The following is a 15,340-nucleotide window of genomic DNA, read 5'->3' as shown; positions in this document are numbered from 1 at the left end:
ACAAAAAGCCCTAATCAAAGTTTGAAATAATGCACTTACCTCTGTCTGATCTGAGGTCATATCAGATCAGTTTTAATTGGACTGAGTGTCACCTTCAGATTTAATGTCTTCATTGGTCCCATTGACCTCATTCTTAGTATCACTGTCCTTCGAGTCTGTATTTCTGTCTTCACTCTGTTTTTCTCGACTACTGGACTTCATACTACTTTTTTTATCATCAGATGCCCTCTTTTCTGCCATGAAAGAAGACATTAACCATGGATTTCAAAGTCAAACACATTGCACATGTGAGGAGTGGAACACAGGAGGTGGGACAATCTCAAATTGGAAGCAGTAACAAAGTCACAGTTATAGGCATAGGCTTTAGAGTAACACCTTGAAGAGGACAAAATAACAAGAAGCAAAATTAAAAGTGGTGAAAAGGAGGAAGGACAGCATAGCAGTAGTGTGACAATTACTCAACTTTACCTTGAGATATATAAATTGGGAAAAAGTGTAACAAACAGTGATGTGTGGTGGATGTGCTTCATGACTGCTTTACCACTGGATTCAGTGTCATGCTCTGAATAGATTTTTTGTGTGTGATATGTGCCCCGAGGGAGGCTACACACTTGTTATTAAACTTGGTTCTTGAAAAGGGAACCAAAAAGAATGAAGGGATAATAAGGCATTACTATTCAGTCTGTTATTAACCATAGTTACAGAGGAAAGAAAATAAATGAACATCCAGGAAAAACAAGCAACCATAACTTAGCTAGGTTTAAAATAAGAATCAAAGGGAATACCAAAGTCAACTTCAACAGGACAAAATGTAATGGTGCTTGTCTGAGATATGTTATTAATCCCTCATCTTTAAATGATAAAAGACTGGGGAAGAAAGACTGCTAGAGATATAAAGGCACTAATTTACAAAACAAATGAGCAACAGATCGATAGTTTCTTCAAGAACTAGAAGGGTGAATGGTGAATAAAGAATTGGATATATTGCTGAAAAATTGGTATTTTCTTTTTCTCTACAATCATAAGGTAGAGTGAAGAAAATGTAACAGAAGTGGATTTTCCGGTGGGGGATGGAGGTGGGGGGAGGAAACAGTCACACATTTACAGCTGAAGTTTAACATCCGTATCGTCTGTAAACTGAATAATCGTAAATTTAAAAACAAAAAATACTAGTTTATCCTGTATCACTTCAAACCACAGGGTCAACCTTCTGCCCAACAGGTGGAGACTGAAAAAACAAATTATTGGACGTCAGTATATAGACAAGAACACTGACTCACACTCAGATGAATTAACATGCAAGTAGCTGAGAACCAAATACAAAAACAAGTTAAAAACGTCCAAGAAAGCTCTTTGCAAGGTGGCACATCTGGACTGGCATAGCAATTCTACACTTTAAAAGACAGAAGTGAAAAAGTTAAGTTTGAAGAGAGAACATTATCTAAAAGTTGTATCTACACAGAGAAAGTTTGCACAACAGTTTTACTAGAACAGACCATCAAACAGCAAGAAAAATGGCCAAAATTAAACCCACAAGTGGCAGGACAACTGCCTAAAAAACACTGGAACTGAAGAAGCACAGCCTGCCTATAGTGCTTGGAAAAAGCATTTAGTGATGTCCAAATAGGTAACTGGAGAAGTCTTCTGATAGCGTTGCATATCTGTCTGCCCTCAGTATTGTAGCTACTCAGGTGGACTGCACTCTAACTGACCTTGTTGAAAAGTCTTCTCTTTGTGCCTTACAGGTATCTCCGATGCACACACAGCTCCACTGAGGAACAGAAGTCTTGTTTCCCTGCAGAGGACTAGTAGTCAGTCCAATAATCTGATCTTCTATCCTATGTAGATATGATAGATCATAATAGCCCTATGGGTGTGCAGAGTGTGCAGTTTTTTGGGTTTGGACAGATAGGAAAGAGAACATTTTCGGAAGGTATAAACATTAATCTGTGGAACAAAAGATGAAGCTATACAAAGAACCCCCATCTTCGAGGACCTGAAGAACAAGAAAATTACATCAAAGCTCTTGGAGTTTGCTAACTAGAACTGAGCAAATATTTGTAACAATTAATCTGTAATGAATTTAGCTTCCTTCAGCACCAGTGATATCTGCAAGCAGACAGTAAAGTAAGTTCCTTCAACACAGTTATTCAAAATTATCTCACAAAATTGTATTTATTATTGTGGACAGATCACAAATAGTTCTCTGTAGATTTTTATAGGCTCCCTATAGGATTTATGTTGATTAGTTGTGATTCATCAGGTACGATCACCTAATATTGGTTGTTTCTTGACTGAATGGATGTACAAATATTTCTGGATGAATATTTGCATTGGCAACTGAAGCTTGCTTTCTAATATAAATTCTTACCATTAAAACTCAAGTTACCTGATGTTCATGGAAAGCACAAACTGAATGAAACATGCTCATTAGTCAATTTTTTGGTAGTAAATAACTGAGCTCCGTTGCTAACCTTGAACACTGGACATATCACTATCACGGATGAATTTTTTCTTCTAAAATTTGTGACCCAGACCAATGAAATGAAAGCAGTGAGCAAATATTTCAATATCAATCCCTCCTGATGAAGGCTAGTCAGAGAACAGAAGAAGCTCACACAAATGGAAACAATTTTGTGGAAACTTAAGTTTTTTGACCAACTCCATCTATACCTATTAATTAGCTTAATTTCTTCGATGTAAGTCTTATAGTCTGGAAGTAAAAAAAACTCCCTTGCAAGTAGTTGCATATCAACAGTTTAGATTAAGCTAACTTTCAACCTATGTTTATGGTAATATGTATTTCAAAGGAACAAGGAGAGGTGTAACTCAGATTTGTTTGACCAAGGAAGGGCCAGTTGTTTCAAATTTTAAATAACTTTTTTCTTTTTTCAGAACCGTAGCAACTGTATGGTACAGAAATTCGGGAACTGGAAGTCAGGGCTTCTAGGTTCTAGTCCATACTCTGGCACTGATTTACTGTATAACACTGAGTAAAAGTCTGTCAACTTGTGCCTCAATTTACCCAGATTCAAAAACCATCAGTGGCATAGGGGCTTAATTCATGTTTGTAAAACAACTTGAGATTTCAAGATGAAAGGCACCATATAAGTATTATTTTCAGGCAACCCTTGCTGCTCACTTTAAAATCCTGACCCACAGTAACTATGAAAACTACTGTAAAGTCACAAAAAAGAGCAAGAATTCAAATGGCAGGAGTCTTAGCATCCACACCACACACTGTGCATGCACACAAAGTAGACTAAACCCATGTCTACACTAAAACCTTTGGTTGACGTACGCCAACACAGCTTTCAGCTGCTGAAGTTTGTATATTGCTCCTACGTGTGCATATTTAGTTGCTTGCATCAGTGCTGTGCGTACTCACCAGGAGTGCTTGTGTCAATGCAAAGTGTGATGCACCATGGGTAAGTATTCCACTGTGCCATGTGCCACCATGTGGAATGAGTTGTGCAGGGATCTCTGGGAGCTAGGGGTTAAATTCCACTATGAGATGCAACATTTGTCATCCCATAAAATCCACATCCCTTAATTTTCCACACCTTTTAAAAAAATCCCACAATCCAACATGACACCAAGACTGCATAGCTCTGCACTGTGCTCATAAATGTTGCAAATACAGGATGCATGATCCTCTGGTATTTGCAAACCCGCAGGAAGAAACACAGCAACGACATTACGATTTCTTCAAGGACAGACTGTTAAGGGACATTGAAAAAGATGGCATTTGTGGAGCAGCTGCAGACGATGGAGTGTTGCTTCTGGGCCCAAGAACTGAGCACTGACAGTTGAAATCACATTAACAGTGTCTCTATTTATTGCAACTCTGTTGCTCGGATCTTCAAAGCTAAATACTGATGTACCCTATCCATAATGTAATGCACGTCTCACAAAACTGAGGGTGGAGTAAAATTTAGAAACATTTTACCTCCCAGCAACATAAACTTCCCTGCTCTCTACAGTGAAGGCAGAATTCATTCTAGATTTTAGAGTGCATGTATCCCTCTACTGGAAAAACATGCATCACAGCCCTGTTCCACATCCCTATTCTGTTTATTAATACTATGATGGTTTACTGAACAGATCATTTATTTCCCCAAATCTAGTATTACACTTCTAAGGTTACCAGGAGCTGAAAAGACCTTGTAGTGCCGGAGAGGAGCTGGTGGTCATGGTATACATAGGTATCAATGACATAGGGAAGGCTAGGAGAGGCATGGAGGCCAAATTTAAGCAGCTAGGTAAGAGATTGAAGTTCAGGACCTCCATGGTAGCATTCTCTGAAATGCTTCCAGTTCCACATGCAGAACTGCAGGGTCTCAATACGTGGATGAGACAATGGTGTAGGGAGGAGGGGTTTAGATTTATTAGGAACTGGGGAAACTGTTGGGAAAGGGGGAGCCTATACAGGAAGGATGGGCTCCACCTAAACCAAAATGGAACCAGATTGCTGGCACTTAAAATTAAAAATGTCACAGAGCAGTTTTTAAACTAAGGGCTGGGAGGAAGCCAACAAGTATGGAGTAGTACGTGGTTTGGACAGAGACATCCCTTAGGGGAGGATCTATAAATGGAGATTCTCTATGTCCTAGTAAGGAGGAGAGGATGGAAAATGATAAAAGGTAGGATCTGATGAGAAAACAGTCAAATGAAAAAAAGTCGCATTCAATTACATTATGTAATGGCAGAAGGGCCGGCTTTAGCAACTGCGGGGCCTGATTCATACTAACCCGGCGGCGCTCCGGATCTTCGGCGGCACGTCCTTCACTCGCTCCGGGTCTTTGGCGGCACTCAAAGACCTGCTGCTGAAATGCTACCAAAGACCCGGAGTGAGTGAAGGGCCCGCTGCCAAAGACCTGGAGAGCCACTGGGTGAGTAAAAATTAAAAAGGCGCTGGCGCGGGGCCCGATTCCGGGGAATTGGGCAAATCAGCCTAAAGCCAGCCCAGAATGGCAGACAACTCAAAAGTGACACGTTTTTGAAGTGCTTATATATGAATGCTAGAAGTCTACATAATAAGATGGGTGAACTAGAGTGCTTTGTATTAAATGAGGATATTGATATAATAGGCATCACAGAAACTTGGTGGAATGAGGATAATCAATGGGACACAGTAATACCAGGGTGCAGAATATATCAGAAGGACAGAACAGGTCATGCCGGTGGGGGAGTGGCAGAAAGAAAGGATAGAATTAAATGAAGTAAAAATTGTAAATGAACCAAACTGTACCATAGAGTCTAAGAAGAAGAATATAGCAGTAGGGATATATTACCGACCACCTGACCAGGATGGTGATAGTGACTGAAATGCTCAGAGAAATTAGAAAGGCTATTAAAATAAAAAACAATAATAATAATGGGGGATTTCAATTATTCCCATGTTGACTGGGTACGTGTCACCTCAGAATGGGATGCAGAGATAAAGTTTCTTGGCACCTTAAAGGACTGCTTCTTGGAGCAGCTAGTCCTGGAACCCACAAGAGGAGAGTCAATTTTTGATTTAGTCCTAAGTGGAGCACAGGATATGGTCCAAGAAGTGAATATAGCTGGACCGCTTGATAATAGTGAGCATAATATAATTAAATTTAACATCTCTGTGGCGGCGAAAACACCACAACAGCCCAACACTGTAACATTTCATTTCAGAAAAGGGAACAACACAAAAATGAGGAGGTTAGTTAAACAGAAATTAAAAAGTACAGCTCCAAAAGTGAAAACCCTGCAAACGGCATGGAAACTTTTTAAAGATACCATAATAGAGACTCAACTTAAATGCATACCACAAATTAAAAAACATTCTAAGAGAACCAAAGAAGTGCCACCATGGCTAAACAACAAAGTAAAATAAGCAGTGAGAGGCAAAAAGGCATCCTTTAAAAAGTGGAAGTTGAATCCTAGTGAGGAAAATAGAAAGGAGCATAAAGTCTGACAAGTGAAGTGTAAAAATATAATTAGGAAGGTCAAAAAAGAATGTGAAGAACAGCTAGCCAAAGACTCAAAAAGTAACAGCAATTTTTTTTTTTTAAAATACATTGGAAATAGGAAGCCTTCTAAACAATCAGAGGGGCCACTGGATGATCGTGAAGGTAAAGGAGCACTCAGGGATGATAAGGCCACTGCGGAGAAACTAAATGAATTCTTTGCATCTGTCTTCACGGCTGAGCATGTGAGGAAGACTCCAAAACCTGAGCAATTCTTTTTAGGTGACAAATCTGAAGAACTGTCCCAGATTAGGTGTCATTAGAGGTGGGTTTGGAACAAATCAATAAACTAAACAGTAATAAGTCACTAGGACCAGATGGTATTCACCCAAGAGTTCTGAAGGAACTCAAATGTGAAATCGCAGAACTACTAACTGTAGTTTGTAACCTATCATTTAAATTCACTTCTGTACCAAATGACTGGAAGATAGCTAATGTGACACCAATTTTTAAAAAGGGCTCCAGCAGTGATCCCAGCAATTACAGGCTGGTAAGCCTGACTTCAGTACCGGGCAAACTGGTTGAAACTATAGTAAAGCACAAAATTGTCAGAGAGATAGATGAATATAATCTGTTAGGGAAAAGTCAGCAGCATGGTTTTCGTAAAGGGAAAATCATGCCTCACCAACCTACTAGGAATTCTTTGAGGGGGTCAACAAGCATGTAGACAATGGGGATCCAGTGGATATAGTGTACTTAGATTTTCAGAAAGCCTTTGAAAAGGTCCCTTACCAAAGGCTCTTAAGCAAAGTAAGCTGTCATAGGATAAGAGGGACGGTCCTCTCATGTATCGGTAACTGGTTAAAAGATAGGAAACAAAGGGTAGGAATAAAGGGTCAGTTTTCAGAATGGAGAAAGGTAAATAGTGGTGTCCCCCAGGGGTCTATACTGGACCAGTCCTATTCAATATATTCATAAATATCTGGAAAAAGGGGTAAACAGTGAGGTGGCAAAATTTTCAGATGATACAAAACTACTCAAGATAGTTAAGTCCCAAGCAGACTGCAAAGAGCTACAAAAGGATCTCTCAAAACTGGGTGACTGGGACACAAAATGGCAGATGAAATTCAATGTTGATAAATGCAAATAATCCACATTGGGAAAACATAATCCCAACTATACATATAAAATTATGGGGTCTAAATTAGCTGTTACCATTCAAGAAAGATCTTGTAGTCATTGTGGCTAGTTCTCTGAAATCATCCACTCAATGTGCAGCGGCAGTCATAAAAGCAAACAGATTGTTGGGAACCATTAAGAAAGGGATAGATAAGACGACAGAAAATGCCTTTATATCAATCCATGGTACGCCCACATCTTGAATACTGTGTGCAGAAGTGGTCACCCAATCTCAAAAAAGATATATTGGACCTGGACATGGCTTCCCTATGAGGAGAGATTAATAAGACTCGGACTATTCAGCTTGGAAAAGAGATGCCTAAGAGCGGATATGATCGAGGTCTATGAAATCATGACAGGTGTGGAGAAAGTAAATAAGGAGGTGTTATTTACTCTCTTTCTCGTAACACAAGAACTAGGGGTCACCAAATGAAATTAATAGGCAACAGATTTAAAACAAACAAAAGGAACTGTGGAACTCTTTGCCAGAAGATTTTGTGAAGGCCAAGACTATAATAGGGTTAAAAAAAGAACTAGATAAATTCATGGAGGATAGGTCCATCAATGGCTGCCAGGATGGGCAGGGATGGTGTCCCTAGCCTCTCTTTGCCAGAAGCTGGGAACAGGCAACAGGGAATGGATCACTTGATGATTACCTGTTCCGGTCATTCCCTCTGGGGCACCTGGCATTGGCCACTGTTGGAAGGCAGGATACTGGGCTAGATGGACCTTTGGTCTGACCCAGTATAGCCGTCCTTATGTTCTTATGTATATTCTCAGTCCTGGGGGAAGGAGGTAGTAAGTAGCAAACAAAAAGATGACCAGAAGGAAAATTTAACTCAATGAAATCACTACACCCCTATTTATAAAACTATCAAGAAAAGAACTGTGAAGCTATAAATCTAATTGAGAGTTCAATAATGGAAACAATTTGAGCAACTACTGTATAAAATTATAAGTATGCACACATACACACACAGTATTATTGAAGGATTAAAGAGGGCTCCTCCAACTGAATACCAAAAATCTGCTTTATAATTAGGTCAATGAAATAATAGACATATTAGGTGGTAAGTTACAAGCGAGTATGCATTACAGGCCTAGCATTATATCTGACCACGTGCAACAGTGAACAAGCAAGCAGCAAAGCATACAAGCTTGCAGAGTGCTCACAACTAAGCAGAACAGATGGGAGAGGAAATCAAATAATGAAATGCATTACAGTATACAACAGAAAAGTTATACTGGCCTAGAAAAAAAAAAGTCAGGCAAAAAAACATCTGAAGTGTTATCCATATTTTGAGAACCAATCCAGAGTCTACTGAAGAAATGGGAAAAATTAGAGCAGGGCAAACAGGCTAACCTATAATCCACATTCATATAGCACCTTTCACCCCAGAGGATCTCCAAGTACTTTATAGATATATAGGAATCATTTTACCCACCACTGAAATGAAGCCATCTCTACTGTGAAATGTGCCAGCTGTTTGAAAGCACACAGCAACCCAAAACGGTTTAGAACAGGAAGTGTATCCAAATGAAGTTGCAGAGAAAATTAAAAATGGGAATTTAGCCAGGATATGGAATTAACACCTTTGTATTATGAAAAGTACTATGGATCTTTCATATTCACAAGTGGTCACGACCAGTTTTACATCTTTTATGAATGATGGAACCTCTGGCAGCATAGCACAATCTAACAACAGACTGTGTTGGAGCACTGGATCAGTACTGATTCAAAGGGAAGAGAGCCACCTTCTAAACATTAATATTACTTGACATAGCATGTATTGCCATAAAACAATTCTGAGGAACAATTTGGTGTTTCTTCGAGATTCCCCCATATACCAGATCTTGCTTCATTTATGAAATCTGATGGAATCACAACCTAAGATGGTACGGATGCAGGCCACGACGCTGAAAGGTCTCAGAAGTTAGGGAAAACTAAGGTTATGTTTATTAGACGAAGATTAAGAGGATATGATTGAAGTGTACAGAAAATGAAGATGTCGTAAGACTGTCCACCTAAAAAAACCCAAAACAAAATACATACCAATGAGGGAAGCTAGTTAAGATTTACAGAAGTGTCCAAGAGTAATAAGGAGAACTCGCTTCTAAGGGCAGCAGTAGAAGATGTAATCAAATATATTTAGAGAGTTAGAGTGACGCGTGGGGTTTTCCAAAGCCAAACAGCCAGCAGGTGTCAATGGGCTAAAATGCTTGGGAACTGCATAGTAGTGTGCTTTTCTTTGAGGATTACAGCACTAGATAAGTAGGCAAAACACACATTTTCAAAGGAGGCAGGAGGGTACGAAGAGAAAGGGAAGTGTGTCTCAAAGTCATGTAGTAGCGACACATACAGGCTGCTCACAAATCTCTGAAGGGATCCTAAGAGATCTTTCAGTCAAAGACTGAAAGAATAGGTCTTGGGGGTAACATCAGTTCTGCATGTCTTAAGATCTCACACAAACTAACCTTTTTCTTTAGATTTCCTGTCTTGGTCTCGATCTCTGCTTTTGCTTCGGTGCTTGTATGATTTCCGATCCCGACTTTTTGATCGTCTCCTGTCCCGACTGCGAGACCTATGCTTTCTTTCTGACCTATCATGGCTTCTGCTTCTTCGTCGATCTCGGCTCCTTACATTTAGAAGTAGTTGAAAGAGAAAATATCAGCTGTCGTTTACAACTCAAAATAAAAAATCTTCATTAATTTGCCACCAGGTTACCATTCTGCTCTCATGCCGGCTTATAAGAAAAGGTTTAATATTTATGAGGAATACCAAGTCTTTCTTATAAACTCTTTCCTTCCAGGAACATTTCTCAGTACTTCACAAGTTCTCTGTCCACCCCTCTCTGCCTTCTTCCCTTCTTCAAACATCCACAGCTACATGAAATAATTTTCAGGAAAAGCTTTAATACTGATTTTTAAATCAGAGCTTTAAAAAATTAATACTTAAACTTTATGATGGAAGTGTATGTCAACTATCATGCTTACATCAACTACATATGTAAAATCACGATGTTTTCAGCCACTTCCAATATGGCAGTGAGTTATAATACTTGACAGTTTCTCTTTTCATTCATCCTTTGAAACAGCAAGAATTGTCCACCTCCGGAGAGGTTATACTGGACCTGATAGACGAGCAGTTTGATCAAGTGATGATTCTAGTGCTTCCTCTAACTGATTCCAAATTTTTAGATCAACTGTCCAAAGTCATATTCTGTTCAATGGTTTCAATGCACCTCCTGTTTTGGCTCACTTGTTGCTTAAATTTTTGTGGTACAAAATTAGATTTTTATTTTTAAAATCTGTATTTGGTGCTGGATATGAATTATAATAAAATATTTTCTGGGGTTGAATGAGATTGATATCTGTTTTATTTTTGTAGTGTATCATCAATATAAAGTGATGTAAAGAAATTTGTCATCTACAGCTACAGAATTCAGCTGATTCCATTATAGGGTTAGCAGTTTCTGATCAACTGAGAGGAACATCAGAAAGGAAGCCTATGCTCTACTACAAACTTCAGGTATGACCTCAAGCAAGTCATGTATCTTCTGTGTACATCAGTTTCCCCATCTATAAAAGGGAGATAATGGTATTTCCTTATGTTCCAAAACTACAAATACAGAGAAACTTCAGTGTTTTCATAAATAAGGCTAAACATGTTGCAGTTATATACCACTAAAGGGTGGCAAAACTTTAGGTACATCTACACTGAAGTGGCATGTAGATTACACCCGCTGCTTGCCCAGCTGGCATAGGTATAAACAGTAGTGTAGATAGTGAGGCACGGTTGAGGGGAGTAGAGCGGCCTACACATCTGAACCTGAGGGCATGTATCATACATGGCAGCTCTCTGCATGCCCAAGTAGTGCCTCCTACATCTACAATGCTATTTTTAGCAGTTTAGTCTCTCAGTGCCAGAGGCTTTCTCTGCCACAGAAAAAGGCTCTGGCAGGAGGGAGGCAGTGGAGAAAAGCTCTTTCACTGCCACACGTAGCTATAAATCAGTGCCAAGTGTGGACGCAGTCTGCCTTTCACTGTGGGGTGTACCGCCTGTAATCTTCACACCACCGTAAGTGTACACAAGGCTTTTGTGGCATGAGTAGGCTGAGTACATTACACACACCTGGGGCTCTTTGCGTTCCTTCATTCTCTCCCACAAGCTCCCTTTGTGCTACTCTCTCATATCCCTCAATTTAAACAGTCCATGCAACACCACCCCATACCAGGGGCTCAGTGCACCTCCCCCCCCCCCGCCCCAATTCCATTCTACTCATACCTTTGTCCCACATTCTTCCCCATACTAGGGCTTCTGTGTGCCCCCATTCTCCATAGAAAAGAAATAAGAATTGTGTCGGTACAGGAGATGTCTAGAACATTCCCTGAATTTTTTGAATCAACTAGCTGTGGTATTCAAAAGTTGTTACAAACAGTAAAACAGAGAAATGCAATCAAGTTAGCATAGGTCCTTGTCTTGATCGGCCAACAAAATTCTTGACTGCAACCATTCCTTTACAGGTACATTCCTTTACAGCCTGAAATCATATAGTTTAGAGGTTCTTACGTGCATGGAATGCCATTATAAATTCACTTGAAAAGTCAATGGTCCCTAATTAAGGTACCTGCTTCGCCTTCTCTCTCTGCTTCTTGATCTTTTGTGGTCCCGTGACCGGCTGCATCTTCTGTCAGATGTTCTGCTTGAATGTCTGCTACGGGAACGACTCCTCTTACGTCTTTCTCTGTCACGTGCCCTCTCTTTTTCCTTTTCTTCTTCCTCACGTCGTCTCTTCCTTTCCCTCTCTTCTCTTTCACGTTCCCTCTCTTTCTCTCTCTCTTCTCGCTCTTGCTTCTCTTTTTTTAACTTGTCATCACGTTCAGGTTCTTCAGTTCTTTTTCTTAACTTTTCCTTACAAAAAAGTGTTTACAGCACGGATTTAATGAAGATAAAATTTATTCAGAAGAAACTATTCAGCATCATTAAACCGCTATAAAAGGGCAAGGAGACATATTAGATTTCAATGGGTTACACTTAATCATCAAGCCAAAGCATAACCCGCTTACTGGCACTTCTAAGTCAGCTGAACAAGTCCTTTGTTCATCAGGATGGTTCATTGACCTGGGCAGTACCTAATATTTAAGATTTAAAAATGACTTGGGGATTCCACAAAGTATTCAATGCAGAAAGAAATGGATAAAAACTGAGGATTTGTGGAGGAAATCCAAGTTGTAGAGTAAATATAATTATTTTGTGGTTCTGACAAGAAAAACCTTAAGATCTACCTTTAATACTTATAAGATGTCACTATAAATCCCTCTGAAGTTACTTCTTTTCTTAAAGTTATTTTTGTAAAAGCATATGTGTGTGTGTGTGTGTGTGTGTGTGTGTATATATATATATATGTGTATGTGTATGTATGTATACACACACACAAATACATACATAAAGGATAACGACAGTACAAAAAACACAAGACAAGGGCAGGTCTATACTTAAAACACTGCAGCAGTGAAACTGTGCTGCTGTCGGGCTTCAGTGAAGATGCTACTACACTGATGGGAGAAGATCTCCCATCAGCATAATTAATCCAGCTCTCTGAGAGGTGGCAGCTATGTTGATGAGAGAAGCCCTCCCACTGACATAGTGCTGTCCACACCGGGGGATTAGATCAGTATAACTGCATCGCTCCAGGATGTGGATTTCTCACACCTGCGAGCAACGTAGTTATACTGATGTAAGTTGTGGTGTAGATCTGGCCTAACTGCACACTCTAGGATTCTATCCAATTTATATTCCTCCTAAAACATCCAACCTATGGAAATGGAAAAATTAGGTATCTTATTTTAAAATATTTTAATAGTGCATCCTCAAATTTTCTGAACTCCAAACAAATAAACTCTCAGCTAACTAAAGTTGGTTATATCCCATATTTCAGACTCCAGCTGAGTGGCACTTCTAAGTTTCACCAGGATGATGCTAAACTCTGTTGGAGTTCATAAACTCAAGAGATTTGTTGCAGTAGAGTTTAGCTTCAGTTCTCAGGAGCCTAGCGCCAACACAAGGCTACCGTTCAATGGTGCATCCCCAAGCCATTATATTGATTTCAAGTGTCCGATAACACCCTGCTAATGTCAGGAGTTCTATGTTTGTACGTGATTAGCATATTTCCATTAAAGTGAAAACATACAAACAGATATCCTTGTAAATTGGATATTGTACATAAATTGTTAGGTATGAAAACTCTTCTTGTAGTTATTTTATATCACTCCAAATGTTTCACTATAGTGTGTCCCTGAGTAGACACAAGATATTTTTGCAGTGATATCTCATGTATTTGAAAAGAGCTTGCTTGTCACACACTTCTGTTTTGTCTATAGGGAAGAACCATATGCAACTGTCTGGGGGCTGTCATAGAAGAATGAACAGACTATTTTAATTAACTTATTCCAGTGAATACTTTAATCAATATATTTGTAATATTCAGGATTCTGCACATTGGGATATGCGAGTGTGAACCAGGAAATATACCAAGAGCATTTCACCAAACAAAAACAAAAAAATCATAAAAAACTTAATTGAAACCATGTTGTGTTGAATACCTTCAGCAGCCTGGTTAGTGGGGGAATTCAGCACAAAAATCCAGGCTTAATTTGATTTTCATTTTTTGTTTTGTACTTTAGGTAAAATTTTCAAAAGCACATAAGTGATGTAGGAGTCTGAGTCCCATTTTCAGAAGGGACCTAGGCACTTTGGAGCCTAAGTGCGTGCCACTGCTAAAATTACCTTTCATCTCTAAATAATTCAAAGCTGTCAATGCTTGGTTGCCAACAAATGGATTTTGAGAACTGAGTTTATGTATGTAAGGATTCTACCAATGATTTGGTTCTTAAATAGTTTATATAGAAAGAATGTCAGTTTACCTTTAATTACAAAAGTTACTCACTTTTAATTCTTCTACAGTAGCTTTAATTTTGGCATAACCCATGTGCTGTTTTCCCATCAAGTGGTCATCTACTCTGGACTGTGCATCTCCTACTATTAAAAAGGCTCCACAGACTTCACAAACTTCCATTTGCTTTTCTTGAGCTGCAAAGCTCTCAATTGTCTGGAAGAGAAGGTAGTGGTTAGAGCAAAGAACAATAGAAAAGTTTTAACCTGGAGCCAGTTAACAGACTTACTACTTCTTACTTTATCAACTCTTCTTCTAGTGTTGTGAAATTACGAATTTCAGCTTTAAAAAGGAACTTATAATTACTTGCTTTAACTTGGCACTATGATGAAGTAGCCTACATATTATGCCTAATATGAAAAAGTTTAAAAAAAAAGAAAGAAAGACTGCAAGACTAAACATGCTAACTCAATGTTTTCCACAGATTAATGGCAGTCTGCACTTTACAGTAAATACTTAACTGTGGAATTTGGGAAATAAATGTCTTCTTCACTATCAAGGATACACTGCCTCTTACCCGCTGCTAGAGCTGGTTTCATGGTAACATTCAATATTAGTTCTACCTTGCAAAGGACAAAACCAGGCCCCATTTTTCTGCTGGAGACCTTTGACTACGTGACAAAAACTTTGGAGACTGACAATGGAATGCTCAAGAAGAAGAAACATCTACAGGCCCCGCAATGGAACAGAGAAAGGAAGCTGGGTTTGATGCTTTCAAGGTAGACCTTCATTTTTAAGAGAATGGTGGGGAAAGTATAATAAATATATCAAAGCAGACATAGTGTGACATAAACTTACCAAAATCTCATTACACTGAATTCACAACCCAAATCCAAGTGATTATTCCAGTATAGCATTAATACGTTCTCCTGTGTACATTCTGCTTCTGACTCTTATGGAGCCAAAATATCCTGGTCTGAGCACACTTCTGGAGCAAGGGACTACTGAGTTCTAATCTAACTTCTAACAAAAGCTCCTCTCTGTGATCTGGCGGTAGACATTTAACCTGTTTATTTCAGCTTTCCTCAACAGTAAAAACTATGGCGATAAACCTTTGCATAGCTCACAGGAATATGGTGAGGAGCTGTTAGTATTTGCAAAGCATTCTGAAGATGATGGGGTCAAATTCAAGCCTGGTAAGGAGGTGTACTGCCACTGATTTCAACAAAGTTGCATCCACTATACCACATCTGAATGTGAACCATATCATTTAAATTCTTAAAAGGAGAAATTTATGAGAACAAATCAAGAGCTTCAGGATTTCAA

General features: G+C 39.1%; 1 protein-coding gene across 3 annotated transcripts in view; it reads right to left on the bottom strand.

Annotated features, from left to right (window-relative positions):
• Nucleotides 1-15,340, bottom strand: part of LUC7L3 (LUC7 like 3 pre-mRNA splicing factor) — a 37,573-nt gene that overhangs the window by 2,594 nt on the left and 19,639 nt on the right. For 2 of the 3 annotated variants that reach the window (XM_044981952.1, XM_044981951.1), the window contains exons 7-10: nt 14,069-14,230; nt 11,750-12,033; nt 9,597-9,757; nt 93-233 (exon numbers count right to left, since the gene is read on the bottom strand). In XM_044981952.1, coding sequence (XP_044837887.1) covers nt 93-233; nt 9,597-9,757; nt 11,750-12,033; nt 14,069-14,230 — 748 coding nt within the window. Of the gene's footprint in view, nt 1-39; nt 234-9,596; nt 9,758-11,749; nt 12,034-14,068; nt 14,231-15,340 lie in introns of all 3 variants that reach the window. The other variant, XM_044981953.1, reaches the window with a different exon arrangement.

This window comes from Mauremys mutica, chromosome 12, assembly GCF_020497125.1.
Source record: "Mauremys mutica isolate MM-2020 ecotype Southern chromosome 12, ASM2049712v1, whole genome shotgun sequence".
Lineage (NCBI taxonomy): Eukaryota > Metazoa > Chordata > Testudines > Geoemydidae > Mauremys > Mauremys mutica.
This window is presented reverse-complemented; position numbering and strand designations above follow the sequence as displayed.